The following is a 14,825-nucleotide window of genomic DNA, read 5'->3' on the forward strand; positions in this document are numbered from 1 at the left end:
AGGCTTTGCGGTCGCAGGTGGGAGAAGCCCAAGGGAAGCCCCTGTAATCGGAAGCCGCCGAGGGCACAGGCCTGGTCTCCTCTCCCAGGCTGCTTCCTGTTCCCCGCAACCCACTTCCTCCCACCAGGAGCTCCCGGCCCTCAAACCAGGCTGCCCAGAGACCGCATTTCTAAAAAGGCTTTGACCTAGAGCCCTTCGCGTGCCCCTCCTCCACTCCCAAAACTTAGAGGGCGCGCTGGCCGGGAGAGACCTTGAACGGAGAACAGCTTCAGAGACCAAATATTTGTCGGGTGACTCCCAAGGGGCTCAGGGTGAAGCGCACCTGCATTCACTCGGGTTCTCTCGCTTCTCCGGTCCGCGGGGCCTCGGCCCGGGGCGGGGCAGCGGGAGGGGGAGGAGAGGGAGAGGGGAGGGGGAGGGGCCGGCTGGCGGGCCGCCCCGCCCCTCCCCCACCCAGCGGGGTGAGCGCACAAAGGCCCGGGGCCCGGCGTGGGTGGGAGGCCCCGCTGGGCGGTGATCCAGGCGGGCCCAGGTGAGCGACTCCGGAAGGGTCGGGTTGAGGGGGTGGAGGGCCCTGTCCGCTCTCTCTGACCCCATCCCCGGCCCCCTGCCCACCACGCACACCTCCTCTCCACCCTCCTGCCTTCTGCTGCTTCCTGGCAGGCCTCGGGGCGGGGTCTTCAGCCGCCCAGCCCGCCCCCACCCGCGCTGGGTTCCGCCCCCTCCCCGGAGGCTCACCTTGGGGCCACAAAATCCTGCCTTTTAGAATTTAGAGGTCGTCGGTTCATACCTGCTTGGACGCGACAGCCCTCAAACAAGTTAATCTCTCTCTGCCTTTTTATCTCGTCTGTGAAATGGGGACTCCAGTAGTGGCCGTGAGGATTTAACAGGAACGCAGCCGTGCGTTCAGCCGTGTCCTATAACAAGCGTTCTATAAATGAACTGTTTTAAAAATTCCCATCATTGCTGACAAAACCTGACTGCGACCCTCCCCTCCACCCGCTGCGGCCATTTGTCCTGGCGGGAGGTTATCACTTTTAAGAGATGAGCTAGCTTGGCCAGGTAGGACCTAGCAGCATCAACAGATGTGAGATGCTGGGCCTGGTCCCTCTGGGGGACCCCAGGGCATCCCTGAAGAGGAAATGGGCCTGGCTCTGGAGACGCATCCACATAAACCGATGCTACAGTGGTTCTCCCATTGCCTTCTGCTCACCCACCTTGGACTCCGCTCCAGCCTTTTAGAATTTCTCACCCCTTCCAGCCAGAATTTACTGTAATTCTTGTTGAGGGGCTGTCCTGAGCCTTGCAGGATGTTGAGCAGCATCCCTGGCCTCAACTCAGTGGATACCAGTACCACTCCATTCCCCAGCTGTGACAACCCAGAATGTCTCCAGACACTGCCAGATGTCCTGATGGGGTGGCGGACAGCAAAAATTACCACTGCCTCCTGGATAAAGAAAGGCTCTTGTTTAAGGGTGCATCCTTTACCCTCAGGTTCACAGGGTTTATTTTCATGGGGTGTCCTGAGTCTGGCTTATCTTTTTATTCTTAATCTCTGTCACAGCAAGTGGCCATAGTGTGCACATAGTTCACAATTGTTCGGTAGAAGGATGGATAGAAAGTAGGTGGGGGGAGGGAGGGAGACATGGTGGGTGGTGGTCTGCACACTTTTTATCAGAGTTCATGTGAGAGGTGAAGGCCCCTTGGTGTCAGGTCATTGGCTTTATAACTGAAACCAGCAACGTCTGGTTTTGTGTACAGTGGCGGTGCTGCCTCTCCATCCCAACCTGGCAAGGGCTCCAGCATCCCCGAAGTGAGTTCTTGAGGCAGGAGCATTTGAAAAGACAATTTCATACCCTCTTCCCTTTATTAACAGAGAGCAAAATCATGGAGTCTTCCAAGGCCTTCATGAGGCAACTGCCAATCACACCAGGCTACAGTGGTAAGTGGTGACATGCCCTGCAACATGCCTGGCAGGAGGACTATGGTCCTGGTCACTGTCCCTGCTTTGGCCCACTGTTAAGATACTTTTTAAGAGCACCCCATTGCTGAAGATGGCTGATAACTGAGTTCTGATAAATGGAGAGGTATAACTTAGGCCAGATCTCCCAGGACATGATCTGGTATGCAGGAAGCACTTCATTAATGTCCATTGAATGAGTTTGGACCAGAGTAGACACAGTGCTATGGGGATAGATGCAGTGAATAAGCTGAGGCCCTGTCCTTCCTCCCAAGTTGGGCTTTCTCAGATTTGCTGTAGAAGTGTCTTATGGTCCCATTCTTTCTTGTGTCCCCTAGGGGGAGGGTGACCAACTGCCCTGTTTTGCCTGGAGTGGTCCTGGTTTTAGCATCGAAAGTCCTGTGTCCCAAGAAATGTCTTAGTTCTTGGCACCTGAACAATTGGTCACCCTACCTAAGGCTTCTGGGCTACTGAGAACTTACTAAGACACATCCCTGTGACAAATTCAGTGATCCCTGTAGGCCCTCAGCTCTCACATACAAGCGTTCGTAGGAGGGGAGCTACAGGGAAATAATCCAAGGCCACCCAGCCTCAACCTGGTCCCACTGGTTAATTAAGAAAACAGGTGTTGGGTTCTAACAAACTGAGATTCCAGTCTCTGCTTGGCCATTGCTGTGTGATTTTAAGTTATTTATCTCTCTACGTTAAGTAAAAAATTTTTATAAAATAGGTGTACTAGTTTCCTAGGGCTGCTGTTTAAAACAACAGATATTTATTCCATCACAGTTCTAGGGGCTAGAAGTCTGAAATCAAGGTGTCGTCAGGGCCATGTTCTCTCTGAAGGCTCTAGGGGAAGGTCCTTCCTGCCTCTTCCAGCTCCTGGAGGCTCTGGCTTGAGACAGCATTACTCAATCTCTGTCTCCACCTCTCCTGACTCTTTATGTGCCCTTCTGCCCCATATCTCTGTGTCTGTGAGTCTCAAATCTCCCTCTCCTTTCTCTTTATTAAAACACCAGGCATTAGATTTGGGGCCTACCCTAAATCCAGGATGATCTTATTTACCTCTGCAAAGACTCTGTTTCCAGTTAAGTTCACATTCACAGAGGCCAGGGGTTAGAACTTGGATATATGCATTTGGGAGACGCAATTCAACCAACAACCTGGGGGGGTAGTAAAGGACTTTTTATAAGGTTAGTGTGAGGATTAGTGGAGCCAGCATACCTAACCTGTTTAAACTGTCCTGTATTTTAAAGGTAGCTTGTATTTCTATGTGTGAGCATGTGTACAATTCTATAGAATCTATGCAGATCAAAGTAGGCCGTCATGGGCGAGAAACCAGTGTGGCAAGGCCCCTGGTTTCTATGGTCACCCCATGGCATTAGGGTATCTTTTAATTGCCAAAGGATTGGGGAGATTGGTTGGTGGGTGAAGGACTTCGAGATCATTCTAGTAATTAGGTTCTTCTAAAGGTGGCTTCTTACAGGGCGCAGGGCATCGGGGTTGCAGCTTTCAACTCTGAAGCCAGGTTTTTGTTACCTAGGAACAAAGGCGAGAATGTTGGGCTTCAGTCATGAGATTGATTGATTGATTGATTTTCAGTTTCAAATAAGTTCTTAACCAGTTTTTCCTCATTTGTTCTTTTTTAAAAAAATGGTTTTATTGCGATAATATTATAGTACTTGGGATTCAGCATCCAGTTTAAATAAATAGTTGTGTTTTACTCATACTAATTGTAATGATTATATATTATTTTGTGGAAAATGGTGAAAAATTGTTCTAGGGGTGGGTCTCGCAGATAATGAATTTACCTTTTTGTGTAATAGGTCTCTGCTTTTAATAAGCCCACAATTTTCAGGTGGTCCCTACAAGAAAGATCCCAAATTGCATTTGAGAAGTGTCAAGGAAAATAAGCTTTCTCTCTAAAAAAGATGAATAATTTCAATTACCCCTCAGACTATCATTTTGGCCCATTACATGCCTTCCCTATTTGCCGTTCAGGCTGACATCAGGGGCTTTGCTATCAAAGAATATTACTGTCATCGCCTTTGTTGAAACAGGCCTTCCCTCCCCAGCTCCAAGGTCATATTTTGTGGCCTTGGGAGGGCGTTGTAGAAACAACAACACGGCTCGTATTAATGGCCTTTGGAAAAAGTGCAGTGTTGTTGGCCAATGAAGAAATGCCAGGCGGTGGGCTGAGATTCTGGGGCGTTTGGGCAGGTTCTAAACCCTCCCTGAGGCTGTGATTCCCGTGGGCTCTCGCAGGCTTCATCCCGTACCTCAGCTGCGAGGGATCCTCGGCTGAGGACAACATGTCCCACTGTGTGAAAACCTTCCAGGAGAACACACAGCGCTATAAGGACCAGCTGGAAGAATTTCGCTGCTCTGTGGCCGGTGTCCAGAGACTGAAGCCTATACGCTCGGAGGAGGCCGTGCTGCGGGCTCTGCACCAGTACCAACGGCAGTACCACCCCTTGAGCCTGGGTACTGGCTCCGGAAACCAGTCCCCTTCACTCCCACCCCACCCCCAGCCCCGGCCCAGGCACAGGGCCTGGCAGGCCCTCTGAGCTGCCACAGAGATCATAGAATTCAGCACAGTTCTAAATCCTCAGGCTGCAGTGAAAATGGAAAGGCTCGGTTTCTTAAAAGGAGAAACGAACGTTTCCAGTGGGAGAGGGACACGGGTTAGGAAAGAGAGTGTTGGGAACCAGGAGCCCCTGGGCGAGGCTCACCACGAACATTCAGACAGCTGCCATTGTAGCAGCCAATGCTTTCTGCTCGCTTTCTCTGTGCCAGGCCCCATTATGTCATTAACCACTCCAAACAACCTGTGAGGTCGATCCTGTCATTCCCATTTTACAGATGAGGAAAGTGAGGCTTCGCGAGGTAGTATTCGTTGTCTATGGTCAGACCTGGGCTTGAACACAGCTCCTCCAGGTACTAGCTGGGCAGGAAGAGGTTTCGCACTGAATAACCACCACCCAAACAACGGATGATCTGATTCTGTGATGTTAATAACCATAACAGTGATTCTCCTTAGACCATTTTTTCAAGTATAAAGGCCTATAGGAAAAGTAATGGGCTGGTTCCCCTGATTATCATTTCTAGAATTGTTTGAGGACATTTTAAGAACGCATTTCTTATGCTTTAAAAATTTTCAAGACATTACAAAGAACGTCTGCCTAAGTGTCTGAGATTTAGCCCAGTTTTGTGACTATTTGCTGCGTGACCTCGGGCAGGTTGCTTCCCCTCTCTGGGCTCCAGTTACTTCATCCAGGGCAGGGAAGGATGAACTAGATGCTCCCGAGGGTGCCTTCCAGCTCTGAGGTTATGGGACTCAGTGGCCTAATTAGATTCTTAAGGCAACTAGAAGAGGCAGGTGGGGCAATAATCTTGGATCTCACAAATGTGAAATTGCCCAGGGTCCGCCAGCCAGCCAGAGTCACTCATAACCCGCAGGCTGAGTCTGATGTGCTTTCTCCTGGCCTGGATGCTTCTCTTGATTCCCTTTTATAAACAGAGAGCAATGTCTGAAGCTTTTAATCTGAGAAAACAGCAAGATCTGCTTAAGAGCAAGGACTTGGGCATCAGATGGATGCGGGTTTGACTCTTGGCCCTACCACTTCCTTGCTATGTGACCTCGGCCAAGTCTCCCTTAACCTCCTTAAGCTCTCAGTCTCCGCCTCCACAAAGTAGAGTAACGTGGTACCAACTTCTTATGGTTTGCAAGAGAATAAAATGAGAGGCTCTATGTACAACCCTTACCAAGGCGCCTGGCACAGAGAATCAATCAGCGGTGCTAGATGCCCTTAGCACAGCTGAGGCCAAGGTGTTCACCAGGGCTGACTCTTGGGGGGCCAGCCAACTTGGGAGCACTGCCCATGGTGTGGCTTCTCAAAACCCTCAGGAAGTGCGCTGTCGTCTCTTTACAGAATGCAAATACATAAAGAAACCCCTCCAGGAGCCCCCAATCCCTGGCTGGTCAGGCTATGTGCCAAGAGCCAGGGTCACCGAATTAGGCTGTGCCACACGGTACACTGTCATGGCCAGAAACTGCTACAGGGACTTTCTGAACATCACGGAGCAGGCCAAGAGAGCGCGCCTGAAACCATATGAGGAGTAAGTCTGGCTTGGGGCATAACTGCAGGTAACAAGGGGAAGAGCGGATCTTGGCCCAGGGGTTTCCAGATGTGCCCGTCCCAGCACTAGGACTATTTTTGTATCTGATTGTCTTACATGGGGCCTTGTTTGTAATTGCAGGGACTTCCAAGTAGGCAGCCACTCTGTGTTCCCCACCCATGCCCAGCATTCTCTGGAATTCCTGCTTTGGGCTTTGCTGCTTTGTGGGGAGAGGCTGGGAGTACCAGCCAACAGGGCCACCGTCCTGGCAGCTACCTAAGGCCTGAAGGAGGGAGATGATAGGGTACTGCATAGGGTGGCTTTTGTGATCTCGGTTTTCCCTTCTGTAAAATGGAGATGATAATCCTTACCTTCAGGATAAATGGTGAGGATTAGAAATAAACATACTATGCTCACACGGAACCTGCGTAGATTATCTTTATTCTTATTTTTGTTACTAATGAAAGGAGTAACTCAACTCTGTGACTTTTGTTCTTACTTTAGAATATATGGACTTAAGTCCACACAACCTCCTCCTGCTCCTTCTCCAAAAGTTTTGCAGCGTGATGGGCTGCTGCCGAAATATCCAGACTTCTCTATTCCAGGTAAGGGAGGACTCTTTCTTCCCTTCCTATTATTTTTAAAAAGGGAATGAAATAAATGTTTGCAGTGGCCTCTCTGCTTAGTTGAGCTACCTGCCTGCAACTCGTGGAAATGGTTTCCCTTTCAGACCGTAGCTGTCCTAGCCTTAGAAGACTCCTGATGGAGGACCCCAAACCTCCGGTGACATGTGGCTGTGATCAGAGGCCAAATATGTCATGCAACAGGAAGATTTATCTGGAGCCATTGTCCTCAGCCAAGTATGCAGAAGGCTAGAAGCGGAGAGCCTCCCAAAGAGAGGTGAACTGCAGGGGGGCTCAAAAGCTCTGGTTCTCACATGAGAATCAGCCCCTCACCCACACCCGAACAGGCACTGGGGACGTTTCGTAACATAAGAATCCTTTGAACCACTGCCTGCACCCTATTGACTGGTAGGCAATAGCATGTCATTAATGATGACTTTTTATTGTCGTGTGGGAATAAAGAGGATACTTCTCAGCATGCTAAGACTTAAAGGTGGCTTACAGAAGTTTATTGTCTCACAGTTCCAGAGGCCACAAGTCCAAAATCAAGGTGTTAGCAGGGCCATGTTCCCTCTGAAACCCTAGGGAAGAATCCCTCCTTGCTTCTTCCCAGGTCTTGGTGGTTTGCTGGCAATCCTTGGTGTTCCTTGGTGCATAATTCCAGTTTGTCTTTATGACCACGCGGCATCCCTTTGTGTCTTCACATGGCTGTCCTCTTATAAGGACACACCAGTTACATTAGATTCGGGTCCACCCTTCTCCAGTATGACCTCGTGTAAACTTAGCTAATTATACCTGGTGACCCCGTTTCCAAACGAGTCACCTTCTGAGGTACCGAGGATTAGAACTTCGACATATGTTTTTTGGGGGACACGATCCAACCCATAACACTGATAACTTCCTCTTGCCACTGACAGGCGGTCTCTCTGACCTCACCCTGCAGCCACTGGCACTCAGAAGAAACCAAAGCACTGCTGGGGCAGTGAGGCCGTCGGCATCAAAAGGCTCAAAAAAAGCACAGAGCCACAAGCAGTAAGCTACCCCTGGGGGCGTCTTTCCAGGGCAGGAATTTCACCTGGGCTCCCTGAACCTCCCAGGTTCCATGGGTAGAAATCAGGACTTATATCTTTGATGAGAAAAATGTTACAAGTGAAATTTAGTCTTATCTTCATTTATGAACGTAGGCGACAAACCACAGCCACACTTGTCACCTTAGCCCGATAGAAATCACAGCTCTTTTCACATCATATGACATTTGTTACAAACAGCTTGAAATAAATAATATTACTGTTGATCGCTACTTTATAATTATCACAGTTATTAGAGCTACTATAGCTACTTTCTAACATTGTTATTCAATATGCCTATAAAGAAACATGGCTATTTCATAGATAGTCTTTTGAATATTTGGATAATATTTCAATATCATTTGTTTCCTTTGTAGTCTCCTGTATTTTAATTTACATTTAAAAACATTATTCTGTGAAGAGGTCCACAGAGGTTTCACCAGACAGCCAGAGAGTCCCTGGCAGAGAATGGTTAAGAACTCTCATCTAGGGAAGCAATCAAGGATGTGTGTAAAGGATGAGTGTCATAAAAAAACAGAACCACCACCCAAACCCCATAGGACTTAGGATTATAGTGCATCCCTTATTAAAAAATAATGTGATTGAAGAATGCTGTTGTAGAAGAATATTTACGATACAGTACATGGAAAAAGCAGGCCATGATAACAGCAAACCCGTGTACACGCACACTATAATTTTGTTTTTTGTTTTAAAAAACAGCGATGGTGTGGGGGGAGGCAGTAGAGGGAGCTAACCCATAATGCTAACAGTGTTACTTGGGTGATGGTGCTATTACTCATTTTTATTTTCTTGTTTGTATGTTTTTCCAATTTTCCATAGCTGACAGGTACCGTTTTCATAATCAGGAAGAGATGTTATTTTAAGAATCCTTATTTGAATTGATTAAAACATATTTTAACCTTTTAGAAATTGTATGTTTAAAGAGAGAGAGGAAAAAAAAGCCACACCTCCATAGTGAGGAGCTGGCATTTGCTTTAAAGGCCTCCGGCAAAGCTCTGCGAATAAGAGATTTTTTCCCAGCTGTTTTAAAACCCTGGGAGAATGACCCCACAGTCCCAGAAAGGAAACCAGGAGGTCTCTCAGCTGCCCGGCCGGAGTGGTCCCATCCTGCTGCAGCTCTGCCGGCCCCTCAGGTGAACACCACAGGAGGTATATCGGCTGGTCCCCCTCCCAAGCCACAGTTTGCAGATGACTGCTCTGAGCTCAAGGTTATTAAGCTCTTTGCTCACAAAATTAAGGGCTGCCAGGACTCAGACGGCTCCTCTCACCTGCCCTCAGCTTGACCTCATCCACGGGGTCACGTCATGCATCAACATTTAAGCCACTGACTAATTCGTTTGGCACCGTGCTTAAAAACAAAACAAAACAAAACAAAACATCTTAAACTGTAAAACAAAACAAAACAAAACCACCATCCAATGACAGAGGTAACAAAATTGAATAAAGGCAATTCAAAAAAATTGTTTAGTAGTGTCTAATTCTTCTACAACTTCAAGATTAAGATCACCACGTTCAGTATGTAAATCCGTAACTCCTTTTGTTGAACAGGCCGTCACCGTCACCATTCTTTCCTTAATCTTTATCCTTTTTGTTTCTCCCTAGCCTATAATTTCTGGAGTGTCTGACGGGGGGAGGTAGAGAGGTGATTTTACTGCACAGCAAATTATCATCATTAGCACAAGCTGCATCCTTAATGAGCTCATTCTTGCCACTAAAAACAATTCCATTACCTGATAAGACAAAATTCCCCGGTTCTAGAAGGGCTGAGGAATCCGAGGGTGAGGGTTTGTGTGCTTTCTAATGACAACAGGGCCTTTTGTCCCAATAGTTCGACTTCTGTGGCAATGAAAGTACTCCTTTGGGGGGTCACTTGTTACTCTTTCTGTGCAGAAAACCGACGTTCCCGCAGGCCAGATGTGGGGAGAAGATGCTTGGGTGCCATGTCCTCACTCCCCATCCCACAGACTGGTGACCAGCTGGCTCTAAACAGGTCAAGGCTTCAACTCTGCTCCAGCACCAGGTGTGAAGCGTGTGTCCAGGCGTCAGACTCCCAGGGTTCAAATCTGAACTCCGCGCTTTTGCCTGGCTGTGTGACTTTATGCTTTCTTTGACCTCTCTGAGCCTCAAATTCCTAGTTTGGTCAAAGAAGATAACAAAAGCACCCACCCCATGGTGTGGGTCTGAGGATCAAGAAGATAGGCAGGTAACTTTAGCCCACACAAGCTCAGTAAATATTGCTATTATCAGTTCCCATCTGGGTAAAGCGATCTGGGAGAATCAGTATCCCTGACATGGGGCGGGAGTAGGGACTATTAACAGGAAAGGGCGATGCACCCAGGGCTCCCGGCCCCTAAGAAGTGCCCTTTTCACCGCTGCATTTTTCTTCCAAGGATTCCACCCTGTGAGGCAGGCTGAACAGGTAGCAGATAATAAAAACAGCAGCTGCTAATGAGCTTGGTATTGTCAGCCTCCGGCCTAAGCCCTTTACGTGGAATAGCTTTTTAAATTAGTATAAATATTTTCATTTTATAGATGAGGAAACTGAGGCACACAGCGGTCAAGTGATTTGCTCAGCGTCGTGTAGGCAATAAGTGGCAAAGCCAGGATTTGAACCCAAAACAGTCTGAGACCAGAGTCCGCACATTTAAACTTCGTCCCACACTGCCATGTCCTATGTGCCTCCTCTGTGGCTGTTGTCACGGGAACACAGATTACTTCAAAATGAGTCATGGTTTCAACAACAAATCCATTCAGAAAGAAAAGGGAGGAGAGGAGAAACGAGAAACACGGAAGTCTAATGAACGTGACGGGGACGGTCAAATGGGGTTAAGGATTTTGAGAGCTGAGCTTTGGGGTTGGTCACATCAGTTCGTACCACATAACTGCTGAGTGATCTTGAGGGCGACACTTAACCATTCTAAGCCTTAGTTTTCTGTTATAAAATGACAAGACCTTCCTCATGAGGTTATTTGGAAGGGTTCATGTGATCACACACACAAGAGGCTTGGCCTAGCATTTTGCTAACGTAAAACTCACAGGCCTTCTGCTTCCTTTTGAGCATGGCTAAAGCGCCAGAAGGAACAACAAAAGGCAACAGTTAAAAGGTCAATTAAGGCTCAAGGCTGGAGCCCTCCCCTCCCTGCCCCTCTCCTAGGCCTTGCTCATCAGACCCCGTCCCACCCTGAGAGTTTCCAGAGTTGGGATCTTGGCTTATTCTTTCCCCAAAGGCCTCTGGGTTCCTTAAGCAAATTACTCTCCCCTCCCCAGATATCCAGAGTTTCTACCAGGTGCCTGGCCTAGAGCGAGCACACCATACAGGTGAGCTGTCGTTAGGTGAGATGACCCAGGCAGGTAGAGCCCCCAACACCCGTCTCCTTGGCAGCCTCTTTTTTTCAACTAATGGGGGTGGGCTTTGGGGGAAAGTGGGGCATATCGGCCTCCACCAGTCTTCTAAAATCAGGCTCCCTTCCCAGAAAAATTACAGGTGGCTCTCTCAAAGAGGTTTATATATTCTCAACAGAAGCTCCAGGTCCATATTTAGATTCCAACTGGTTTTGTCTGGATTCTCCAAAGGCTAGGAGGGAGCGTGTACCCCGCCTTTCCTAAACAGCCTGGGGTACCATCAGGAAAGGGTACCAGACACTCCATGGCCTAGAGGAACTGGGCACCCAGCTCCAAGGTCAGACTTTGTTTCTGGTTTGTGTTCTCATGAAGGTCACACCAAGGGCAGCTCTCCCTAGGCCTCACTGTCTGGTCGTGGCGCCCCCTGCCCTCCACAGTCCCAGACCCCAGCTCCAGTTTATTTAAAATCACCTCTATTTGCTTAAACTCAACCCAGTTTTGATGACTGCTTAAAGTGTTTTTAAACGTATTCGTCTAAGGGCATTTCTGACTTATAATTCATATATATATTTAGCATATCTGCAGCTTTACGAAGGTTGGGTGGCTTTGATTGTCCTTTTTGTCTCATTTTATCTACTTGTGAACATTTTGAGGACCTTCCGGCCAGTGTGTCTAAAAAATCTTTTTATTAGATTTATTGTCATGAATACATTTTATGTGCGTGCTACCACAGCCTCCTGCCATGAAGTTATGAACTTTTTTCTAGGACATCAAGTACTAAGGCGCTATTTTCGAAACCAGGGGATAAAAACTTTTTCCGCAAAGGGCCAGGTAGTAAATATTTTAGGCTTTGTGGGACATATGGTCTCTGTTGCAACTATTCAAATCTGCCAGTTTAGCAGGAAAGCAGCCATAGACAATATGTAAATGGATGAGTGTGGCTGTTTTCCAATAAAACTTTATTTATAGACACTGAAATTTTAATTTTATATCATTTCGTGCATCACAAAATACTCTTTTGAATTTTTAAAAACCATTTAAACGTGAAAACCATTCTAGCTGGAGGGCTGTACAAAAACAGGTGGCCTGTGGGCCCTAATTCACCAACGCCTGCTCTAAACCACAAATTAACCCAAGGGGATGATGCTAGCTCGGATCTGGTCATAAGTGATTTGTTTTGTAAGCAACATAGGACAAGCGGGAGCCTTCTTGAGAAAGACTCCTTTGGAAGATCTGGGAAACAGAACCCCCAGGCACCTAGAACACAGAGAATGTAGTCCAAACCCACTGCCAAGAGAGAGAGGCACAAGGATGACATGGCACTCAGATTAGCTGGGAGAAAGCCTGCAATTGCTTGAGAGAAAAGGAAGAAACAAAGGCCTAGTAGAGGCTTTTCATACCCTGCATTAAAGTTCAAATCTAATTTAGATGAAAGTGGATGCATAGAAATTAAATGTGCACGCGAGGCTCTCGTCGTTAAGTTGTGTACCCTGTAACGATAGCTTTACCAAATTTATTCCCTTGGTTTGAAAATAAAGATGCTTTTTGAAATTTGATTTCGTTGTTTTACAAATTGTTTTAGCTTTGTGAATAATGCGAACTGCATTTCTGATCTGCCTCAAACAAAAATAGAGCATTAAAGTGTTTAAGATTCAATCAAAGGCTTGCTGTGAGCGGCACAATATTAAAATAACAGAAAAATCAATTCGATTTTTATTTTGAACATGATTTGTCACAAATAGCATTCTAATAGATAACACTGATTATATGGTAGCAAATGTAATTTATATATACCAAGCTCTACTCCTTTGTCAGAGTCATCATTAAGGAATTTGACACGTATGTGGGAGAACAGTAAATGTCAACTGAAATATATACGAGCTAGCTATAAATGGGATGCTGAAGTGAGTGATGCTGGCAACGCTATACTTATAAGTAATAATATGCAGTCTAAAGTAGCTTGCATTTTCAAATAAGAACTCTTTTTATGCTGTCATTTGAAATATCTCATATTTCTGAAGGTCAGGAATAAATGGCACTATTAGCATTAAAAGCTAGTAAAAGAAAAAGCGATTTGTTGTTCATTTAACATAACATTTTTTTGAAATAGCTTTGTAAAGTATTCATGATTTCCTCCCCCCGTGGGAGGCTGAGAAGACAGGAGGAAGATGCCTGTTTCTGAACGGAGGGCTTTGTATCGTACCTTTGTTCCATTCGGGGAGATCTCGGTGAAATTATGTGCTTTGTGCCTGGGCAGGAAAGTGCTAGAAAATAAAACTGTCTACATAACCGTGGTCTCGGCCGACTCCAGCAGGGTGCTGCCCGGGCCCTGGCTTTGTTCCTTGTGAGTAGAGCCATTTGGTAAACTCGGGATAAGTGGCAAGACTCTCAGAAACTGAAGATGGAGCGCTTTGATGTGACAGACACAAGTCCCCAAGAGAAAGAGAAGGGAGGCTCTTGCTGTGCAAATGCATCAGGTTTGAATACAAATAGAGACAGACTTGAGGCCATCTTAGGGCCATACGAACCCACTCATCACCTTCCGCCAGCAACCCTTCCTACCAGCCACAGGTCCTGACCTCCAAAATACTGTGAACTTCTCCTTTTCCTCCTAAATTTGGATAAAAAATGAAGACTACTTGAAAATAACATTGACAAACACCATTGTAACCACCCCCTGGAATTAGCAAAGATGAACCTTTTTGTCATATTTGCTCCAAATCCTTTTGTAATGAAAAATAAATGACATTACTGATAAAGAAGGATTCAAAAGGTGTATGTACCACTTATGCAGTGAGCAGTAGTATTTTGTGAATAAAAATGTACGTAAATGGTAATTTCTATATCTAAATGGTTTCTTCCTGAAACTCGGTTTTCTCAACAGGACATTTTGGGCATGATACACACGGGCTCTAGTTTGTTCTTTTTCATTGCTAAAGTTATATTTTGGACAATCTGATGGATGTGAATGTCATATTGCTGCTTTTGTTTATACTTCCCCGATTACTAGTGAAGGCGAATCTCAAACATTTATCGTTCAGTTTCCTCTTTGTGCTTTGCCTGCTCATGTCCCTTTGTCCATTTTTCTATTGGGTTGTCCTTCCTTTCGTGTATTCTGAATACTAATCTTTTGTTGAGTCCACTTCGAATTCCTTTTTTGAGGCCGTGCTTGTCTTTAATCTTGGTTGTTGGTGTCTCTGTTACTTGTAAAGAGTAACTCAGGCCTGCCTGCCTTCCCGCTTCATTTATTGGCTGTTCGTCATGTGCCGGGCGCTGTATCAAGTGCTTGGCACTCTTTATCTTATTTGATTGTCACAGCCATTCTCTGCAGGAGGGCCATTATTATTCTCAGTTAAGTGTTGAGGTCAGGGAAGTGAAGTAGCCAACCCAGGTAGCACAGGTAGAAAGAGAGGAAGCTGGGATTCAATGCCAGCTTTGCCTCCCTGCAGAGACCTATATTACACTATGAGAATTAATAAGAGTAAAGATTATAACGTGTCATTAGAAACTCTTGGAAGGAAACACAGGGTTGGTTCTCGGCCCTGGCTGTCTACCCCCTGGGGAGTTTTTAAAAGACTGGTGCTGGGCCCCGCCCCAGAGATTCTGATTGTTCTAGGGGTCGGCCAGGACATGGGGCTTCCTGCGAAAACTCCCCAGTCAATTCTGATACACAGCTGGGGCTGAGAACCTCTGTCT

The 14,825-nt window shown here is 46.6% G+C and overlaps 1 protein-coding gene across 7 annotated transcripts; it reads left to right on the forward strand.

Moving 5' to 3' along the window:
• The first annotated feature begins 83 nt into the window (after positions 1 to 83).
• SPMIP5 (sperm microtubule inner protein 5) lies at positions 84 to 7,736 on the forward strand. Of its 7 annotated transcripts, XM_039871102.1 has the most exons (7): positions 1,111 to 1,494; positions 1,877 to 1,942; positions 4,223 to 4,441; positions 5,890 to 6,076; positions 6,581 to 6,681; positions 6,807 to 6,976; positions 7,617 to 7,736. In XM_039871102.1, exons 1-6 carry the CDS (start codon positions 1,311 to 1,313, stop codon positions 6,950 to 6,952), a joined length of 903 nt encoding a protein of 300 aa, XP_039727036.1. In that variant the 5' UTR covers positions 1,111 to 1,310; the 3' UTR covers positions 6,953 to 6,976; positions 7,617 to 7,736. The 7 variants fall into 7 exon arrangements, with proteins under 7 accessions (XP_039727039.1, XP_039727040.1, XP_039727041.1 ...); XM_039871105.1 differs by lacking the exons at positions 1,111 to 1,494; positions 7,617 to 7,736 and adding an exon at positions 84 to 290 and having other exon boundaries at positions 6,807 to 7,605; XM_039871106.1 differs by lacking the exons at positions 1,111 to 1,494; positions 7,617 to 7,736 and adding an exon at positions 444 to 532 and having other exon boundaries at positions 6,807 to 7,605.
• Positions 7,737 to 14,825: the final 7,089 nt, after the last annotated feature.

Source organism: Pteropus medius, unplaced genomic scaffold, assembly GCF_902729225.1.
Source record: "Pteropus medius unplaced genomic scaffold, Ma_sr-lr_union100, whole genome shotgun sequence".
Taxonomy (NCBI): Eukaryota; Metazoa; Chordata; class Mammalia; order Chiroptera; family Pteropodidae; genus Pteropus; species Pteropus medius.